The sequence below is a fragment of the Phascolarctos cinereus genome, unplaced genomic scaffold (assembly GCF_003287225.1).
Source record: "Phascolarctos cinereus isolate Bilbo 61053 unplaced genomic scaffold, phaCin_HiC Scaffold_5;HRSCAF=322, whole genome shotgun sequence".
Lineage (NCBI taxonomy): Eukaryota > Metazoa > Chordata > Mammalia > Diprotodontia > Phascolarctidae > Phascolarctos > Phascolarctos cinereus.
In genome coordinates this window covers 461,119,698-461,140,006 of record NW_027555958.1, presented here as the reverse complement: position 1 = coordinate 461,140,006, position 20,309 = coordinate 461,119,698, and the positions used below count along the sequence as shown (strand labels likewise).

Sequence of the window (20,309 nt, the reverse complement as noted above, 5' to 3'; positions counted from 1 at the left end):
CTGGAGGTGGATCAGAGACATGGGAGGAGATCCATGAGAGAGGAATGGTTCTGAAAACCTAGAGAGAAGACAGCATCAAAAAGAATCATTGATAAATGCTTGTGGATTGATTAATTGACAGATGGATTGATGAAGTCAAAAGAGTCCCAGGACAACAAAATCTCCAAGTTGGAAGGAACCTCAAGGGCATCTAGTTACCTATACCTTGATCCTATCTTCTACAGAAAGCTGTCCCCTCCCTTCTCAATTCCCTCTGTTAATGATTTCCTAGTAAAGATACTTAGAGCTTGTTTCTATGTACTTGTTGCTGTGTTTTCTCCCATATTAGCTTAGGGCTGGGATGGTCCTTTGCCTCTTCCCCCTCCCCCCATCCTTAGCACTTACCACAGTACCTGGCACACAGTAGTCACATGATAAATGTTTCTTGATTGATTAAAGAATCCCCATTAAAACTTACCTGTCCAATGGTAATACATTCTCTGCTTGAAGAACTCAAATCAGAAGGGGCTCATTACTTTTAGAAGCTTTCAGTGAATAAATTTTTGTTAAGTGCCTACTATAATCCAGGTACCAAAAATACAGATACAAAGAAAGACTCACTATCTAACAGGGAAAGAAAGCCCATTGAAAACAGTTGAAGGAGGGGAGGGTAAGAGGCAACAGAGAGGGACAAAGATGAAGTCCTGAAGTCAGGTGAGAAATGATGAGATGGCTGTCCTGGGCCCTCTCCTTAAATGGAAAGTCTAGGAGGAATTCTTTATGTCTACCCTCTACCTTCCCTAATCAGAGGGAGGGAGGTCCCCAGCGCAAGGTTACTGAGGAGGTCTGAGTTTCAGAGAAGCAATCCCTTTCAATTTTGGACAGCTCCAGTTGTAAATTTATGTTTTCCCCCATTGTATCAAGTTGAAATACCTCCACTGCCCCTAATTCTGCTCTTTGGCATCGAGAAGGGCAAAGCTAATCTTTCTTTCACTTGTCAACCCTTCAAAGAACTAAAGACAGCTCCATGTCCAGCCCTCTCTCCCTAAATACTCACACTATCCTACAGGCTAAGCACCCCTAAGTTCTGCAACAGTTTCTCCTATAACATGATCTCAAGGGGTATTTTTACCTGGAAGTAAGGCAGTGCATTGGAAAGATCACTGTCACTACACATGTAACCCTGGATCAGTCATTCCCTTCTCTGTACCTCAGTTGTTCATCTGTAAAATGGAGAGTTTGTACTAGATAACCACTAACACCCCTTCTAGTTCTAAAGCTATAAGTGTATGAGTCTTCCTTTACCTCCTCTATAGATGACCCAGTGTCCTTTCTAAAACCGTGGTGCCCAGAACTGAAGACAATGCCCTAGAGATAGTCTGAGCAAGGTAGAGAACAGTACAGCAATCACCTCCATGGCCCTGGACCTTGTGCCTCTCTCTCTCTCTCTCTCTCTCTCTCTCTCTCTCTCTCTCTCTCTCTCTCTCTCTCTCTCTCTCTCTTTTAGACAATTAGGGTTAAGTGATTTGCCCAGGGTCACAGAGCTAGTAAGTGTCAAGTGTTTGGTCTGAGGCTGGATTTGAACTCAGGTTCTCCTGACTTCAGGGCCGGTGCTCTATCCATTGCACCGCCTAACTTCCCCAATAGTCTTCAAATAAACAATTTCTTGGGTTTTTTTGTTTTGTTTTGTTTTGTTTTTAAGTGAGGAAATCAGGCAATCAGGGTTAAGTGACTTGCCCAGGATCACACAGGTATTAAGTGTCAAGTTTCTGAGGCCAGGTTTGAACTCAGGTCTTCCTGACTCCAAGGTCAGAGCTCTATCTACTGCACCACTTAGATGCACCGCTCCCCCCCTCCCCCAGTGCCTCTCTTAAAAAACCTAGAGGTGCCATAGCCTTCTCTGCTGCCATCATAAAAGGCTGACTAATATTGACCTTGCATTTCACTTCATCTCTAGCCCTTTTTTCTAACAAACTCTCTATAGTCATACCTTATCTATCTTGTGTTTGTGCAATTGAGTTTTTGGACCCAAATTTAAGACTTTACTTTACTTTGCTGGGCTGAGGATTGTTTAGAGACCTTATAATCCTATTCACTATTTCCAATATGTTTATCACTTATAGGGAGGCAGGATGACGTAATGGCAAAATGTGCAGTTGTAGGACCTGGCTTTGAATCCCACCCTTTCAAATTACTACCTGTATAACTTAGGCCATTTTGAGCCCTAGACTTGGGGTCTGTGGTGACTAAAATGTTTGAGAGACATAGTTTCTGGGTAATTTAATCATTTTATCAATATTTCCAGCATAATTCTTAATAAAAGGATGGCCATCTGGCCATCTCTCTTAGACCAAAGGCAAACATGGCAGCAGATTCACGGTTTTTGTGCCTTTTGAAGAAAAATTATTCAGTGAGGGGCTGAGAGTGACATCCTGGCACCATTGGATAGAGAGAGACTGTCTCTATACCCTGACCATACCCAGCTTTGGGAAAGGTATTCAAATAATATATGCCCCACCTAAGCCTGGGCAGGACAAAATGGATCCTTCCTTGGGTGGGGTCTGAACCAGAAAGCTAGTCCAATCTCATTATCAGCAATGTCTTTCAAGAGACTGAATTTTGTAAAATCTAGACTTTATAAGAAATGGATAATCCTTGATCTCCCCAAATCATTGTTTATTAATAATCATTTCTCTCAGAGGAGCTGAATTCAGATCTTGCTTCAGAATCCTATTAGCTATGTGACCCTCAGCAAGTCTTTGAAACTCTTGGCCTCAGTTTCTCCATCTGAAAAATGGGCATAATAATCACACTTATTTTGTATGGCTACTGTAAAGCGCAAATGAGATAAAACACACAAAGTTACTTGTAAACCTTAAATCCCTATAGAATAGTAGGGTAATGGTGATTTATGATGGTCTTCATTATTTGCTCCTCTGTAAAATGAGAGCATTGACCTAGATGGCCTCTGAGATCCCTGCAGCTCTAGATCGGTAACTCAATTATCCTATCATTTCTAAGACTTCTTTCAGATAAAACATTCTAGGATTTATAAACAAACTGTGGGTCACTGACTGTCCTTTTGGTCCAAAAGGCTATCTTCCTGCCCTTGACCTCTTATTTACACAGTGCCTGAGGACAATGGACATAGCCTTTCATTACATAGTAAGAGGACATAGCATTTGAGTGGAAGGGGAACTCAGAAGTTGTCTAGTGTAGGCGTGTAAACCTACAGCCTTAGAAAGTCATATACTGGCATTACCCATCTTGTATTGTGTCTTTAGTTTGTTAAAAATTTCTTTATTACATTTTAATCTGGCTCTGGTAATATTCAGGAGTGAGAGCTATAATGCTTTTAGGCAGGAGTCTTGTCTCTTACATCTCTGATAATCGAATTTACTCTTTTACAGATGGGAAAATAGAGGCCCAGGGAAACAAAAGTGGAATAGCTTAGATTCAGCCCAAACCCTCTCACTCCAAATCCAGCTTTCTACTCACTGCTCCATGAAGGCCATTGGAAGTGAACACACAAGGATATCCATTCACCCCTTGTTCCTGAGCAAGGTTCAAAAAGCAGTTCCAAGCACTTAGAAGTGCCTACCTAATTAGAGAAGTAGTTTTTCACCTTCTTTGTGTGCTCGAACCCTTGGTCAGTCTTTTGAAGCCAATGGGTTCTTTCTTAGAAAGACATTTTAGATGCATAAAAAGAATATGTAAGGTTACAAAGGAAATTACAATTATATTGGATTTTATTCCGATCATTCCCATTTATTCCACTCATACTGGAATATAGTTCCAGTTATCTCAATTTTTTCTAATTACATTTGAATTTAATTTCAATTTATTCCAATTATATTGGAATTTTATTTTACTTATTTTAATTATATTGGAACTTTATTTAAATTGTTCTAATTTATACCAATTATATTAGAATTTTATTCCAATTGATTCTAAGTACATTGATATTTTATTTAATTTATTCCAATTATTTTGGAATTTTATTTCAATTCTATTGGAAATTTTATTCAAATTATTCCAATAAAGTTGAAATTATTTTCTCCCATTCAAGTTCATAGACTCACTGAAATCGATCTACAAATGCCTCGGGGGTCCCTGGATCCTAGATTTAGAGCCCCTTTAGATTAGTTCACAAGTCCATTAGGAGGTAATTTGTAGTAGGGAGAAGTGTGCTGATTTGAAGCCAGCTAAGTTGGGTTCCAGTGAAGGCTCTGAAACTTACAAAGAGCTGTGGGACCTTGTCAGTTTCCTGGCCTCCCTGAACCTCAGCTTGTTGCTCTTCTAAATGAGGGGGTGACATTCTGGGTCCCTTCTTTCCTCAAAGGACCGGCCCCACTGAGTGGATGTATTTATGTGTGGAGCCTTCCCAGGATACTCTGGTCAATTTGTCTCTGGTTCCCAGGAGACAAGCAAAGTCTTCTTTTCAGGGCAGAAGACTGTAGGAGTGGGGCATGTTACGCTCAAGAGGCAGGCCCTGGCAGAGGTCAGAGGGCTGGGGCACAGAGGGGAGGCAGGCACTTCCTGGAGCTCTCAGTCGCTGGCCTATAAAGCCAACCCAGGCAGCAGCTTCAAGGAACAAAACACAGCTTGAGCTTTGTCCCGCCCCAGAACAGTGCTCCTGGTGGCCTCATCGCTGCTGCTGCTGTTGCAGAAAGTGACGGTGGGAGGAGGAGCTCGGCTTATTTGGCCTTGGTGCCAGAGCTAGGGAAAGATGAAGCTCTCTCTGGGAACCTTTCTCCCTTCCCTTTGGGAAAAAGCCCCCCTGCAGACCCTCCTTCTCCTCTCTGCTATTCTCCTGATCCTGACAGTATCTGCAGAGAGGCAGCGGCATCTCAACTACCCCCCCAGCCCTCCTGCGCTGCCCATATTTGGCAACTTCTTCCAGATGGACTTTAAAAATCCCAAAATCAGACTCCAAAAGGTAAGGAGTGAGACAGGAGGGTGAGAATCCACTGGCTGTGAGGGGGGTGTGGAGACGGGGCTCTGGGGAATGTGCTGGATTGGGCAGCCACAAACCTGGGTGTCCATTGCTGCTCTGGCCCTACCAGGGAAGCAGCCCCTTGCAATGGAAAGAACATCTGGTTTGGGGCTTAGAGAGCCTGGGTTCATATCCCCCTTCTGACTTGGGGGACCTGGAGAAAGTCATATGCTCATCACATGTGGGGTGTGTCATTGTTGACATTTTATGTGGTCAGGATTAGATCGCTGCTGAGGTCTCTTCTGACTTACTTTCTGTGATTCTGATCTAATGAGATAATAATTCTAAAGTGCTTCACACAGTGATTGGCATACATTAAGCATCATATAAATCTCAGGTATTATAAATGATAGGTGAGCTCATTAAAAGACTATCTTTTGCTTTATTTTATTCCCACAGCTCAGCACAGTACTTGGCACATCGTACACTTAACAAATGTTCATTAATAGACTGGCAGAAATTGAATAGGCAGCCTCTGAGGTCCCCTCAAACTCTAGAATCAGAGGTACTTAAGTGGGGCCATTGAATTTTCATTAAAAACAGTTTTTCTCCCCTCATTTTAATATACTTGGTTTTCTTTTTTAATTTTATGCATTTAAAAACTTTCTTCTGAGAAGCTACCCAAAGGATTCAACAGAATAGCAAGGGGACGACAGCAACAAGAACAGACACATGCAGGAAAGGTTAAGGACCCAGGATCTATGACTCTGTAAGACTTTGGACAAGGTACGTCAGGTCTCTGATCTTCACTTGCCTTACTGGTCAATTCTGTGTATTAATATCATACTACCAACATCCCAGTAGTTTTTCTTTCAGTTAAGTTCACCAAACACTAACAGTCATTTTTTTAACCTGACATATTGCACTGCTAACTCCTATTTGATGCAGTCTACTCACCCCTATATAAGGACTATTTCACCTTTTTTGTGTCCTGGACCCCTCTGGCAGTCATTCTGGTGAAATCAATGGGACACTCTCTCAGAATCATGGTTTTAAATGCATAAAACAGGATGATAAAGGAAACTGATTTTAATGAAATGCAGTTATCAACAGTTAAAGAAAACCAAGTTGCCAAGATTCTTTCCAGGATCTTGTACTTGTAAAATTTGTTTTTGTATTTTAGTGTGAGACTTTACATTATCCCTTTTGAATTTCACCTTCTTGCATTCAACCCAACCACAGGCCATGGAAATTGTTTTCATTGACTCCATCACCCAGCTACCCTTACAACATTGATGTTGACCGCAAATCAGATGAGTACCCTATTTGTACCTTTACTGAAGTCGTTCATAAAATGTTAGACAACCCAGGGCCAAGTAGAGATCTAGGAGTCACTGGAGATCTTCTACCTGGGATATTCAAAGATTAAACACCTTGCCAAGAGTCTTACAGCTGGCATGGATCAAGGTGGGATGTGAACCCAGGTCTTTATTCTGCTGATGCTAGGTCTTTATGCACTATCCTATGCTGCCTCCTAGGTGAGATTGATATAGTTCTTGAATATTTATAGAGGGCTTTTCATGCATTATCTCAATGGATCCTCAGCATACCCCTTTGAGATAGTCACTATGTATGCAGGTACTAAATCTTAGGAAAACCTTTCAGTGTCTGCTTACTTGTAGGGGTAAAAATTAACGTCTGAACTAGGTCATTAACCTTCATAACATCCTGCCACTCACCTCGCTTTTTTTCTCTTTTTGAAGTCTAAACATCCCTGGATCCTGAAAATAGTCACCATATACTATCAACTTGAGGCCCTTCACTTTCTTGGGTCTTTATAGTTGAAGACCAGCATCCTTGGGCTCTACAAAGCTGTAATGGTTTCATATAGGGGCATGGTGACCAACACTCGGGTGTCTGTGACGTGAAGACAAGCCTTGCTAAATTCAGAGAAGTCTCATGACCATGTTGGCAGCAACAGTGACTGATTTTTCCTCTAGTCTCTCTCAAAGACCATCTACTGAGTTTTGAAAAGGCTCCGATGGGTGTCAGTGGGGGAAAGAACAATCCATCAATCAATCAATTAACAATAATTTCATAAGTACCTTCTATGTGCCAGGTACTATGCTATGTGCTGGAGATTAAGAAAACAAAAATAAAGTCGCCCCTGCTCTCTGGGAATTTACGTTCTACCTACTCTAATGAACTTACTAATGGTTCAAGTGTTGACCTCTAGTCTTTCCCCCATATTAAACTCTGAGTTGTTCTTTGTCATATATTCCTAGCCCAGCATGCTGTCTTGAATATAGCAGTCACTCCAGAGTCTGGAATATATTTCCTCTTTTCCTGGATCTTTTGGAATTCCCAGTTTCCATCAAAGCTCAGCTTCAGGGGCTGTTTCTTTTCTTTTCTTTTCTTTTCTTTTCTTTTCTTTTCTTTTCTTTTTTTTTTTTTAGGCAATTGGGGTTAAGTGACTTGCCCAAGGTCACAGAGCTAGTAAGTGTCAAGTGTTTGGTCTGAGGCCAGATTTGAACTCAGGTCCTCCTCACTTCAGGGCTGGTGTTCTATCCATTGTAGGGGGCATTTCTTGCGGGAAGCCTTCTAGATCCCTCCCAGGTGCTAGTCTCCCTTCATATTACTTAGAATTTACTTTGTATATATTTCATATTTACTTATATGTTTACAGATCATTTCCTTCCAAAGTCAATTCCTCAAAGGAAGGAACTGTTGGTGTTTGTGACTGTCTGCCCAGATCCTAGCACAGGACTTGGGGTATAGTTGGATGATTCAGTGTTTGTTGGGGTGAACTGAACTGAATTCAGGGGAATTGGATCAGAGTGAATTGAGTGTACTCCATTGAAATTAATATTTCACATTGCTAGAATGTTATCTGATAACAATATAAACTAAAAGTAACCTTAAAGACAATGAAAGTTTGCAACTCAAACTAATTCTTTTTCAGTTTGCCAAGAAATATGGAAATGTTATCTGCACTCATGTGGGAAATCTTACATTTCTGGTAGTAACTGGATTGCCACTGATCAAGGAGGTCCTGGTCAACCAAGACCAAGTGTTTATTGATCGTCCTGAAGTTCCTGTCCACTTCCATGTTGTTAAATCATTTGGTGAGTTCTTTTAATTATGATAAATATTTTTCATCTCCAGGATTCTTTGAAAGATTTCTTTGACTCCTATTCTTTATCATTCCTTAAGGTTTCCAACACTTTTTAGAGGTCTTCTGGCTAGAAGAAATATGATAGGAAAAAATAGGCCTTTGAATTTTCCTTCCTTCATGTCTCAGAGTGAGGGGAGAGGAATTGGGTTGAAGTGGAGGGCACTGAGGATGGAGAAGGGGTGCAAATTCATCCCATGGGAGGATCAGTTGAAGGATCCTGGAATATTTAACTTAATGACAAGAAGACTCACTTGAGGGGTGAAGAGAGGCACGATGACTGTCTTCAAGTGTTTGAAGGCAACTTGTCCTCCTTGGAGCAAAGAGTGAAAGTCACAGGGGGATACAATTTGGCTTGATGCTAGGAAAAATTTCCTAACCGTCAGAGCTGTCCAAAAATGAAATGTTTTTTCTTCAGAGGTAGTAGATTCCTCTTTGTTGGAGGTCTTCAAGCAAAAGCTGTTCAGTATATTTTGTTGGTGTAGTTTGCTGGGTCCAAGTTAGACTGGATTGCCTCTGAGATCCCTTCCAACTCTGAAACTCTATGAGTTTATGATTGTGCCTTTAGGCCCTTTGACCCACATGGTGCAGGTGCCAACAGAACTACCTATATGTGGAGGAATTCAATAAAGTTGAAGTACCAGGTCAATGTCTTTTGTTTTAAATTTCTAAAATTTATTTTATTTTTAATTTATTGAATGAGACAAGTATTTTAAAAACACAGTACCATACAAAACATGATTGCAAATGAAACTGCCAATCTACTGTGCATGGCTTAGTATTCCTTTGAAATATGCAAGAAAATTATCATGTAATCTTTCCCGTTTCTTTTCTTCCATCCCCTCCCCTCCATAGAGATGGCTATCATTAGGCATAGATAGGTGTGTGTGTGTGTGTGTATGTATATGTATATACACATGTGTGTGTATGAGATATATGTGTATATATAAGCACACATGTATGTGTGTATGTATATATGTGTATACATAATTATTTTATACATACTTTTTAAATTTAGTATTTTATTTTGCTCAGTTACATGTAAAAACAATTTTTAACATTCATTTTCAAAACTTTGAGTTCCAAATTCTCTCCTTTCTTTCCTCCTCACCACCTCTCATTGAGAAGGCAAGCAATTTGACATAGGTTATAAATGTGCAATCATGCAAAACATTTCCATAATAAGTCATGTTGTGAAAGAAAATATAGGGGGAGAACTCAAGACAAATAAAAAAAGTAAAAATAAAGTATGCTTCAATCTGTATTCAGACAGAATCAGTTCTTTCTCTGGAGAGAGATAGCTTTTTTCATCATAAGTCTTTCAGAGTTTTTTTGGGGGCTCATTTGCTTGCTAAGAATAGATAAGTCATTCACAGTTGATCATCTTATTATATTTCTATTAGTCCTGTACACGGCACACTTCACTTTGCATCAGCTCATGTAAGTCTTTCCAGGTTTTTCTAAGAGTATCCTGCTCATCATTTCTTATAGTAAAATAGTATTCCATCATAATCATATTCTACAATTTGTTTAGCCATTCCCTAATTGATTGACATCCCTTCAATTTCTAATTATTTGCCCCCAGAAAAGAGCTGCTATAAATTTTTTTGTGCCCAAAGACCCTTTTCCTTTTTGTATTTTCTCTCTAGTAATGGTATTGCTAGGTTAAAGGATGTGCGTGGTTTTATAGCCTTTTGGGTGTAGTTCCATATTGCTCTCCAGAATCGTTTTATGATGTAAGCATTTAGAGATATAAATTTCCCTTTAATCACTGTTTTTCTTTATCCCATAGGTTTGATATGTTGTCTCATTATTGTCATTCTCTTTAGTGAAATTATTAGTTATTTCTGTGATTTGTTCTTTAATCCATGCATTCTTAAATATTAGGTTGTTTAATATGAATTAGTTTTTAATCCATCTTTCCTTGGTCCTTTATTAAATATAAATTGTGTTGCATTTTGATCTGAAAAGGATGCATTTAATATTTCTGTTTTTGACTATAAACATTTTATGTACTAATATGAGGTCAGTCTTGGTAAAGGTACCATGCTGTATTTCTTTCTATTTCTTTCTGATTCTCTCCAGATATCTAACATATCTAGTTTATCTAAGATTCTATTTACTTCCTTAACTCTTTTCTTTTTTATTTATTTATTTTTGGGTAGATTTATCTCTGTGAAGATGAGACCCCTATTATTATACTATTATAATCTACCTCCACCTATAATTAATTTAACTTTTCTTTTACAAATTCTGCTGTTTTAGTATTGGGTGCACATAGTTTCAGTACTTTATAAAGTTTCATTGTCAATGATATCTTTTATCAAAATTTAATTACCTTGTTTATCTCTTTCAATTCAATCTATTTTAGCCATAACTTAGTCTGAGATTGTAATTGCTACACTTGCATTTTTTTTGCATCAGCTGAAGAGTGTTAAATTCTACTCCAACCCTTCATTTTAGCTCTCATTTTTCAATGTGTTTCTTGTAAACAACATATTGCAGGATTCTGATTTTGAATCCATTGTACTATTCATTTCCATTTAATGGGTGAGTTCATTCCATTCACATTTAAAGTTAAAATTACTCTCTGTGAATTTCTCTTAATCATATGTTTACTATTTTCCTTGTCAACCTTTCTTTTTACACTATCCCTGTTACCTTATCTTCTCCCCTTATGCTCTTACTCCTTCTTTTAGGCATCCTCGAAAAATCTCTCCTCTATACATTCATTTGGCCCACCTAATCTTAATCTATATAACCTTCTAAAAATCTCTCTCTGATTCTATACTCCAGTTTTCTCAGCTCTCTAGAAGTTCATAAAACTTCTAAAGATCAATAGGTGCATGTGTGGTTTCCTCTTCAACCTAGATGTTTCCATTATTACCAGTCCTCCATCCCCACCTGTTTCCTCTGTATTAGTTGTTCCTTTCGTGACCCATTTTTGTGAGATACATTCTCCGTTTACCTTTTAAAAAATTTTTATTACCTTTTTTATATTTTAGAATCACCTCATCATACATAATTTAACTCAAACCTAATTTTCAAACTACCTCAGTAATAATAACAGTTTTAATAATAATAACATATATATTATTATATTATATATATAATAATAATAACTAACAATTACTCATTTTAATACATTTCCATGTGTTATAAGTAGACAGTTTGACCTTAATCAGAGCCTTATAATCATTTCTTAATGATTTCCTTATATTCCTTCTAGATCTTTTATATAGAATATTCCATTGACTTCTGGTCTTTTGGTTAAAAATACTGAAAAGTTTTTCAGTTCATCAAATATCCATTTTTTTAAGGACTATTAATTATGTTAGAGGGGGTGATCTTAATTATTTATTTACTTATTTATTTATTTATTCATTCATTCATTCATTCATTTATTTGTTTGTTTATTTTGGCTAGGCAATGGGGTTAAGTGACTTGCCCAGGGTCACACAGCTAGTAAGTGTTATGTGTCTGAGGCCGGATTTGAACTCAGGTACTCCTGAATTCAGGGCTGGTGTTCTATCCACTGTGCCACCTTGCTGCCCCCATTTTTTTTTTCATTCAGAATTATACTCAACTTGCTTGGTAAGTTATTTTTGAATTCAACCACAGTTCCTTTGCTCTTTGATATACAATGTTCCAAGACATATGGTCTTTTAGTATAGAAACTGATAGGTCTTGTGAAATCCTGATGGTTTTTCTGCAGTATTTAAATTCTTTTTTTCTTGTTGCTTGCAATGTTTTATCTTTAACCTGAGAATTTGAAAGTGGGCTATGACATTCCTGTAAGTCTTCTTCTTGGAATGTCTTACAGGTGGTGATCAGTGGATTTTTTTTCTATTTCTCCTTTACCTTCTTGTTCTAGAATTTCAGAGTAATTTTCCTTAATAATTTCGTGTAATATTGTATCCAGATTCTTTTTTTGATCATAACAATACTTATATTGTCTCTTCTCAATCTGTTCTCCAGATCAAGTGTTTTTTCTAATGAGATGTTTCAAATTTTATTGCATTTTTTCTAGTTTCATTATTTCTTGATGTCTTAAAATATAATTTGTTTCCACTTGCCCAATTCTAGTTTTCAAGGAGTCATTTTCTTCCTTAAGATTTTGTATCTCTCTTTTCCAGTTGGTTAAATTTCTTTTCATAAGTTTCCTAGATTTCTTTCATTTTTGTAGGTCAAAGTCTTGGAGGGGGGAAGTGGCGGGAGGTGACTGGGGAACAAAGATAAAGGAGTTAGCATGGATTAGAGATATCTATTCTGTTATTTGGAAGAGAAGAAGAGAATTGATGTTGATAAGACTTAAGAATGAAGACATGGACCTGAAAACCATGGGAGAACCTTTGAAAAGAGGGAGGCTTAGATATCTGCCCTACCTTTGACTTGGTAGTGGATGAGAAATGACAAAAGTTTGGAAAAATCACTGTAAGGATTTTGGTAAGGAGTCATTAAGGGCAGAGTAGAAGGATTGGCCAGGCATAGTAAGGGTCAAGTTGGAGTTAGTTACCTGTTTGGACATTCAGTGGGTCTGTGATTTTTTTTTAAGGCAATTGGGGCTAAGTGACTTGCCCAGGGTCACACAGCTAGTAAGTGTCAAGTGTTTGGTCTGAGGCTGGATTTGAACTCAGGTCCTCCTGACTTCAGTGCCGGCGCTCTATCCACTGTGCCACCTAGCTGCCCCAGTACCTTTATAAACAAGATGGAAATTTGATTTCATTTAGAGCTCAGCCAGTCTAATACTGCCTGTATCTCTATCATCACATAATTCAAGTCTTTGCAGATCTTCATTCCCTAATAAATGAATATTGAATGAATGATTGAAAGGGCTCAGGGTGCACACTTTGACATTTGAGAGAATTATGGGATCTCAGAGTCATAAAGGACCTTAGTAACTGCCCAAGACTGCTAGGACCTGAATTGGAATCCCCTCTCAACATTCCCAACAAATGGTTATCCAGATTCTGCTTGAAGACCTCCAAGGATGGAGAGCCCACCACATTTCAAAGAAGCCCATGACACTCTAGAGTAATTCTAACTGGTCAGAAATTTGTCCTTCCCTCTAACTTCAGTTCTCCTGGTTTTGCTCTGGGGGCGGGGCAGGCAGAAAAAAACTGATCTCTCTTCCACATGACACCATCAATGCAATACTATTAACTTTCTACTAGCTCCTCTTCTCTCTTTTTATCTTAACAATAATTTATGACTTATTGCTTGTTATTGGGGTGAACTATCAGATTGTGTAATATGAAAGTGGCAACCACTGTGAGTTTCCATGGCCCAAACACATCTCTCTGATTCTTTCTTTTTTATTTATTTATTTTTTTGTTTTGTCAAGGGTACCATCTTTTTTTTAGCACCTTTTCACTCTTATTAGTTCTCTCTCTCTCTCTCTCTCTCTCTCTCTCTCTCTTTCTCTCTCTCTCTCTCTGTTATTCAATCTTTTCTAATAAGCCAGTGAAACAGGACCCTGGTGACGTGGAAAGATCAATCATTCACAAATAAGTCAACATGGAGACACTGCTTTGAGGAAAGAAGGTGAAGGACATCTCAGCATGGGCCCCCCAGACCTAGGTTGCCTAAAGGAATGTGGTGACTTCTGCATTCCAAAAAGCCTTCTCTGTCTAAAAGTAGGGCCTTCATGGGAAGTACATAAGAGGCCAGTCTCAGAGCAGAAAGCTTACTCCTATGAGATAATGAGAAGTAATGGAAAGGTCACAGACTGTGGAGTTTCAGGGTCTCCGATTGAATCTTGGCTGTGCCACAATCTTCCTGTGTGACCTTGGGTAAATCCTTTACCCTCTCTAGGCCTTGGTTTTCTCCACGTAAAACAAGGCATTCAGATTAGATCACCTTTAAAGTGTTTTTTTTTTTCCAATGCCAAACAGAGGATCCTATGGTCCTACTCATTTTTCAGTAGCAGAGGAGGGACCTGTTAACTAAATGAGAAGTACAGGTTTGATGTAAGACACCTCACAATAGACTAGTGAGGTATAATTGAAATTAAAAGAGATTGGAAAAATTCCTCATTATGTGGGATAGCTGTCTGGGAGGGAGGAAGAGATGAGATACAGGGGAAATATAGACAATCTGAAAACAAAATATATCAATGGAATTCACTTTTTAAAAGACTGTTTAAAATGTTCTTTTAAAAATCTAGACATCAGAAGGGCACTCTTAGGGGCAGCTAGTGGCACAGTGGATAGAGTATCGGCCCTGGATTCAGGAAGACCTGAGTTCAAATCTGTCCTCAGACACATAACACTAGCTGTGTGACCCTGGGAAAGTCACTTAACCCTATCGCCTAGCAAAAAAAAAAAAAGCACTTTTGTGGTTGAGGCTTGGAATTAGAGGAAAATGAGATTCACTCATAGAATGTATAACCTTTAACAAAAGGAAATTTTCTTAACAATAATATGGGGAGGATATTCAGCAAAGAGAAAGTATTAGACCCATCGCATAATGGGACTTTCTTCTCAATACAGAGATGTACCCAGTCAGGAGAGGGTATTGACTCATGAAGGAGTATGAAGACCATCAGGAAAACTCAAAGTTCCATCAAAGTTTTCAGTCTTTTCTCTTGGAATAGTCAAGCACATAGGAAAACTTCATTGTCTTTTTAGGGTAAAAATAGCCTCAGCCACAGAAAAGAGACTTTCCAATTTAATAGATACTGCTCCTATCACACACCATCCCTTGGTGGCAAAATCCTAAATATATTTTAGTGGACCCTTTAGCACTTAAATGGCCTTAGGGCAGTTACTGGACAGCCATGACCACAAGCATATGCGAAGCCTGGAATGGGCTGAAGTAAAAGAAGAGAAAAATACTGGACAAATGTATACACACACACACACACACACACACACACACACACACACACAGAGCATGTAATGTAACAGTCCCCTGAGTATGTGCAGATAATGTCAGAAACAGTCCACAGTGAAATTTCTGATGAAAAGTTGGAGCAATAAGGAGGAGTGGCACAAGAAACCTCAAGAATATGGTATAAATTGACCACTTGCAGCCAGGTACCTAAACTGAATTGTGGGTCATGGCTATCTTCAGTGAGATGGCTAAGGTGTTATTGCCCTCGTTCATGCTATCTGTCCCAGGGCCTTGTTTCCCCAGGGCACTAACCATTCAGTGTTAACTGGCCCACCACAGCACCTCCTCCACCCCACCTCGCCTAGGAGCCCCATCAGGTGGAAGGAGGCAGCCAGGTGATAGAGTGGATAGAAAGCTGGGTCAGGAAGCACTCAGCTCAAATCCAGCCTCAGACACTTACTGCCTGTGTGATCCTGGACAAGTCACTACATCTGTTTCCTCAAGAATAAAATGGAAATAATGGCAATGCCTATCTCACAGGATTGTTGTGAGGCTCAGATGAGATAATATTTGTAAAATGCTTAGCATAGTGCCTAGCACATAGCTGGTGATGAATAAAGCTAATGTATTCCATTTCCTCCCCTTTGCTTTACTCAATTAGAGGCCTCTGTGAACCTTTTTTTTTTTCCTGTGGGGTCTAGGTAGGTTTTTGTTGTTGTTGTTGTTGTTTTTGTTTTGGCAATTGGGGTTAAGTGACTTGCCCAGGGTCACACAGCTAGTAAGTGTCAAGTGTTTGGTCTGAGGCTGAATTTGAACTCAGGTCTTCCTAACTTCAGGGCTGGTGCTCTGTCCACTGTACCACCTATTTGCCCCTGGGTCTAGGCAGTTATACAGAAACAGTGTGACCTCCCCTCTGCCATTAAAAAGCAACATATCTCTAAACAATTCTATCCTATGGTACCTTCCGAAAACTCTAGGCCTTGGTTCCCAAACTCTTCATAGCAAAGATCCTTCCTGGGAAAGGAGTAGCCCAGGGTCCCTCTTCTATCACCCCCCATTCTTAGATAGCAAGAAACAAGGTTGACTATTTAATACTGGTCAGTAAGGTCGAGTGGCCTTATCAGTTCTAGATGACATTGAACAAAGGGGGGACAGTGAGTCTGCTTATGGCTCATGCAGCACCCATAGGCCAAGGCATCACTGCCTTACCTGGGTCAAGACACTGATGAAGACAGCAAGGAACACATGAGATGGCTTAGGCTGCTCAAAGTGAATCTGGCCATCCAGATCAGGACTTGAGCTCCTCCTCCTATCCGTAGCTGGCTTCTCCAAAGCAGAAACTCATCCATCAGCAAGTCATATCTGACCGAGGAAATCAGAAGCTCATAGTTACATACCCCAAGGTACATGGCCAACTTATAGACCCTGCAGCCCTCTGAGCCTTGACATAGAACTTTCAGGTCTTTCCATGTTCCCCAGAGTTGAACTTTAAATCCTATTTCCCCAATCAGTGTGTATGTTCCTTGGGAGCCAGAACTGTCTAACCCTTACTGCTTGTATGCCCAGCACAGTACTTGGCACATAGTAGGTATCTTTAAATTCCTGTTCAATTGAATTCCATTGCTCATAAAGGAAATAATCAAACTAGTAAAATTACAGATCTTTTGAAATATTTATATACACTAATTATTGCTGTTGTTGTTTAGGTATAATCATGTCTAATGGCCAAGCATGGAAACAGCAAAGAAGATTTGCCTTGATGACCCTAAGGAACCTTGGTTTGGGAAAGAGGACCCTGGAAGATCGCATCCAGGAGGAGGCCAAGTATCTCACGGAGGCTATCAGGGAAGAAAAAGGTGAGCACTGGTCAGGCAGAGGTATTTTCAATTCTGGTTGTCCTTTTGACCAAATGATCATTAAAGAGAATCTGTAACTATGGGTGGGAGGAGCAAAGGAAGAGAGGTCATTCCTAGACTGAGGACAGGCAAAATGTCACAGTTTCTCACCATTGTTCTCTGGGAAGAAATGAGGCAATAAGCAAAGAAAGGAACTCTGGTTGGTCCATTCTCTTGAATGCCATCATAATTGTGTTATGCTGTCAAAAGATAGACCCTTCATGCCTCCCTCCCTAAAGTGTCACATGGGGCATTGCCTTGGCTGGCCACTCCAGGAACTCCCTACACATATACATGTACACACAATCCTGGCTCTATTCTCTTTGTCTGCCCTTCTTGAACTCTTTTTTCTTCCTAATCATCCGTCTTCCTTTCTGCTTACTGAATCGTTTACTTCCTTTTCTCAGTGTCTTCCTTCTTTCTTCTCTTCTCTTTTGCTTTGTTCTCCTCCTTCTACTCCTTAGCGTATATGTATGTGTGTGTATGTATGTGTATATAAACACACACACATATATATGTATACATACTATCTATCTATATATCTATATCTATATCTATATCTATATCATCTATATCTATATCTATATCTATATCTATATCTATATCTATATCTATATCTATATCTATATCTATATCTATATCTATATCTATATCTATATCTATATCTATATCTATATCTGTAGGTGTCTTCATTTTTAAAAGTTTTTATTACTTTTTCTTTTTTTTCTTTTGGCAATTGGGGTTAAATGACTTGCCCAAGATCATACAGCTAGTAAGTTTCAGGTGTTCAGTCTGAGGCCAGATCTGAACTTAGGTCTTCCTGACTTCAGGGCCAGAGCTTTATCCACTGTGCCACCTAGCTGCCCTTATTACTTTTGCAATGAATCATTTGTTTTCTTGCCTTCTTCCTCCACTCACTGAAAAAACTAAAACCCTAGTAACTTATGTACAGTCAAGCAAAAGAAATTCTTACATTGACCATATCCAAAAACATATATCTCATGGTATAACCTTAGTCCATCACCGCCTGTCAGGATCTGGGTAGCAGGTGGTCATAATCGTTCCTCTGGAATTTGGTCGGTACTGCATTGATCACCCTTCTTAAGTCTTTCCAAGTTGCTTTTATTTTCACAATGTTGGTATTGTTGAAATCCATTCTTCTACACTTCCTTCTCTTTTTATGCTTCTTTTTCCTTCTCCAATCCTCCCATCCTCATCCACTGTCCCTTTCTCCTCCTCTTCTGGTTCTTTCTGTTATTATTATAGTTTTAGGGTAAGAATGAACCTTGGAGATCACAAATCCAATCCTCCCTCCCATTTTGCAGATAAACTAACTAAGGAGTTGAGCAGATAAGAAGTTTGTCCAAGGTCAGACGCTCAGTCAATAATTATTTATCAGGTACCTATGCCAAATTAGTATTCCAGGCCCTGTGCTAAATCCTGGGGATATAAAGAAAGGGAAAAAAAAGAGATCCTGTTCTCAAGGAGCTCCTAATCGAAGGGCAGGGACAACATGCAAACACCCTACACTCTAAAAACAGGAGAAACTGGAAATAATCAACAGTGGGAAGACACTAGAACTCAAGTCATAAAGCTAGTCTGAGAGAGGATTTGAGTAAATGTCTGAGATAAACCAGGTCTTCCTGGATTCCGGTCCAGTACCTTATGCACTGCCTTATACTGCCTCCCTTCTTTATTCACCTTCTCATATCTTTTCTTTTCATTCTAGTTTCCCCAGTCACCATTTCAGCTCTACTACTCACTTACGTGCAAGCCCACAGGAGTATATAGTCATAGGTATTGGTATATGCATGCATACATTTTTGTGCACATGTGTTTGCATGCCCATTACACAGAGGGGAACACCTTTGTTTACCTATACACATGAAACATTAGAATTAGAATCATAGATAAAGGTTAGAAGGGCCCTCAGAGGTCATCTATTCCAACCCCCTCATTTTACTGATGAACAAATGGAGGTAAGGACAGATAAAATAAGCTGCCCAAAGCCACAGAAGTAGGCTATGTTGAAACAAAATATGCCAATTAAATCATAATTCTTGACTGAAGCATTAGAAAATGGGCATGTTCTTTTCTTTTTCTCACAGTTATTTAAGCAGTAGCTGGTAAAGTAAAATAATAATAAAGCAGATGTGTGATGACGGGGTGGGAGGGAAAGGAAAGGTGAGGAAAAAATTGTTTAGTAGAAAAAGATAGAAAGCTCTGCTGAGTTCCTTTAAAGAGCATGAGTGAAACAAAGAATGATCTGTCACTTTTCTTCTGGTCAACAGGACAGCCCTTTGACCCCCACTTTCAGATCAACAATGCTGTTTCCAATATCATCTGCTCCATAACTTTTGGGCATCGCTTTGAGTACCATGATTCTAAGTTTCGGGAGCTGCTGAAAAGTCTGGATAATATCCTGATGCTTGAAACTAGATGGGAGTGTCAGGTAAGAGGCCATTCCTTCCTCAGCAGAGCAGGCTCAGCCTCAATTGGGCCTCATATTTCCTCCACAGGGAAAAGAAACTAGCATGGCTGTGAGAGGTTGGCGAGAGTTCAGTCAGCTTTTGCATGAATTCCTCTAACCAGTAAAGGTGACACAAAAGGGGAGAGGAAAGAAATAAGATTTTTGTAAACAGTGACATTAAAGAACATGCCTGGGGGACCCAAAGCTTTGAGAAAACCCTGTGATATCCAAATAATGGAAAACAAATTTCTATGCAGTTTTAAGTTTTTCTAAGATTTTTACCAACATTATCAATTTACAAAAACAATTATTAAGCACCAACTGTGTGCCAAGTACTGTATTAGGTACAGTGCTTCTTAAACTGTGAACCAACCCCTATGTGGGGTTTTGTAATTGACTATGGAAGTCGCTAAAAATTGGCAACAGTAAAAGGTTCTGAACATGCAGTGACCGTAAATTAATTCAAAATCAAATGCCTGATGAATCCAAGGTGTTTCTGGCAGTGCTTGCCCATTTTGCATCATGCAATTTCACTGCAGCCTTAGTTCTGAAAATGCAAAATGTGCACTTTCCACTGCACATGCCGTCATGCCAGGCAACATCAACAAATCCTGCCAGAAACATTCAGCTCAGATTCAAAACTACTGTATGTTAGAATTGCAGTGTTTTTACTGTACATACAAAATCATTAAGTGAATTTTGGCTTGGGATTAGGACAGAATTTCCAACAATTTCTGAAATGGTCCTAAACATACTTCTGCCATTTTGGACTACGTATTTTGTGAAGCAGCATTCTCAGCATTGATAATCATTAAATGAAAATATCGATCAACTCTGAAAAATGTAGAATATACTCTAAGGCCTGCAGTATCAAATATTCTGCCAAGGTTTAATTCTTTATGCAAAAATAAATGAGCACATCCATCTTATTAGTATGCAAATTTGCTTTAACCTTTAATAAATGATAAAATTATTTGTATAACAAAGAATTGTTTTAAAATAAATTTCTTCATGATTTGTTAT

The 20,309-nt window shown here is 39.1% G+C and overlaps 1 protein-coding gene across 1 annotated transcript in view; it reads left to right on the top strand.

Moving 5' to 3' along the window:
* The first annotated feature begins 4,588 nt into the window (after positions 1–4,588).
* The window catches only part of LOC110212978 (cytochrome P450 2J2-like), a 46,531-nt gene continuing 30,810 nt past the window's right edge, over positions 4,589–20,309 (top strand). The window contains 4 exon segments of the mRNA XM_020993168.2: positions 4,589–4,918; positions 7,878–8,040; positions 16,628–16,777; positions 19,108–19,268. Coding sequence (XP_020848827.2) covers positions 4,709–4,918; positions 7,878–8,040; positions 16,628–16,777; positions 19,108–19,268 — 684 coding nt within the window. The 5' untranslated portion in view covers positions 4,589–4,708.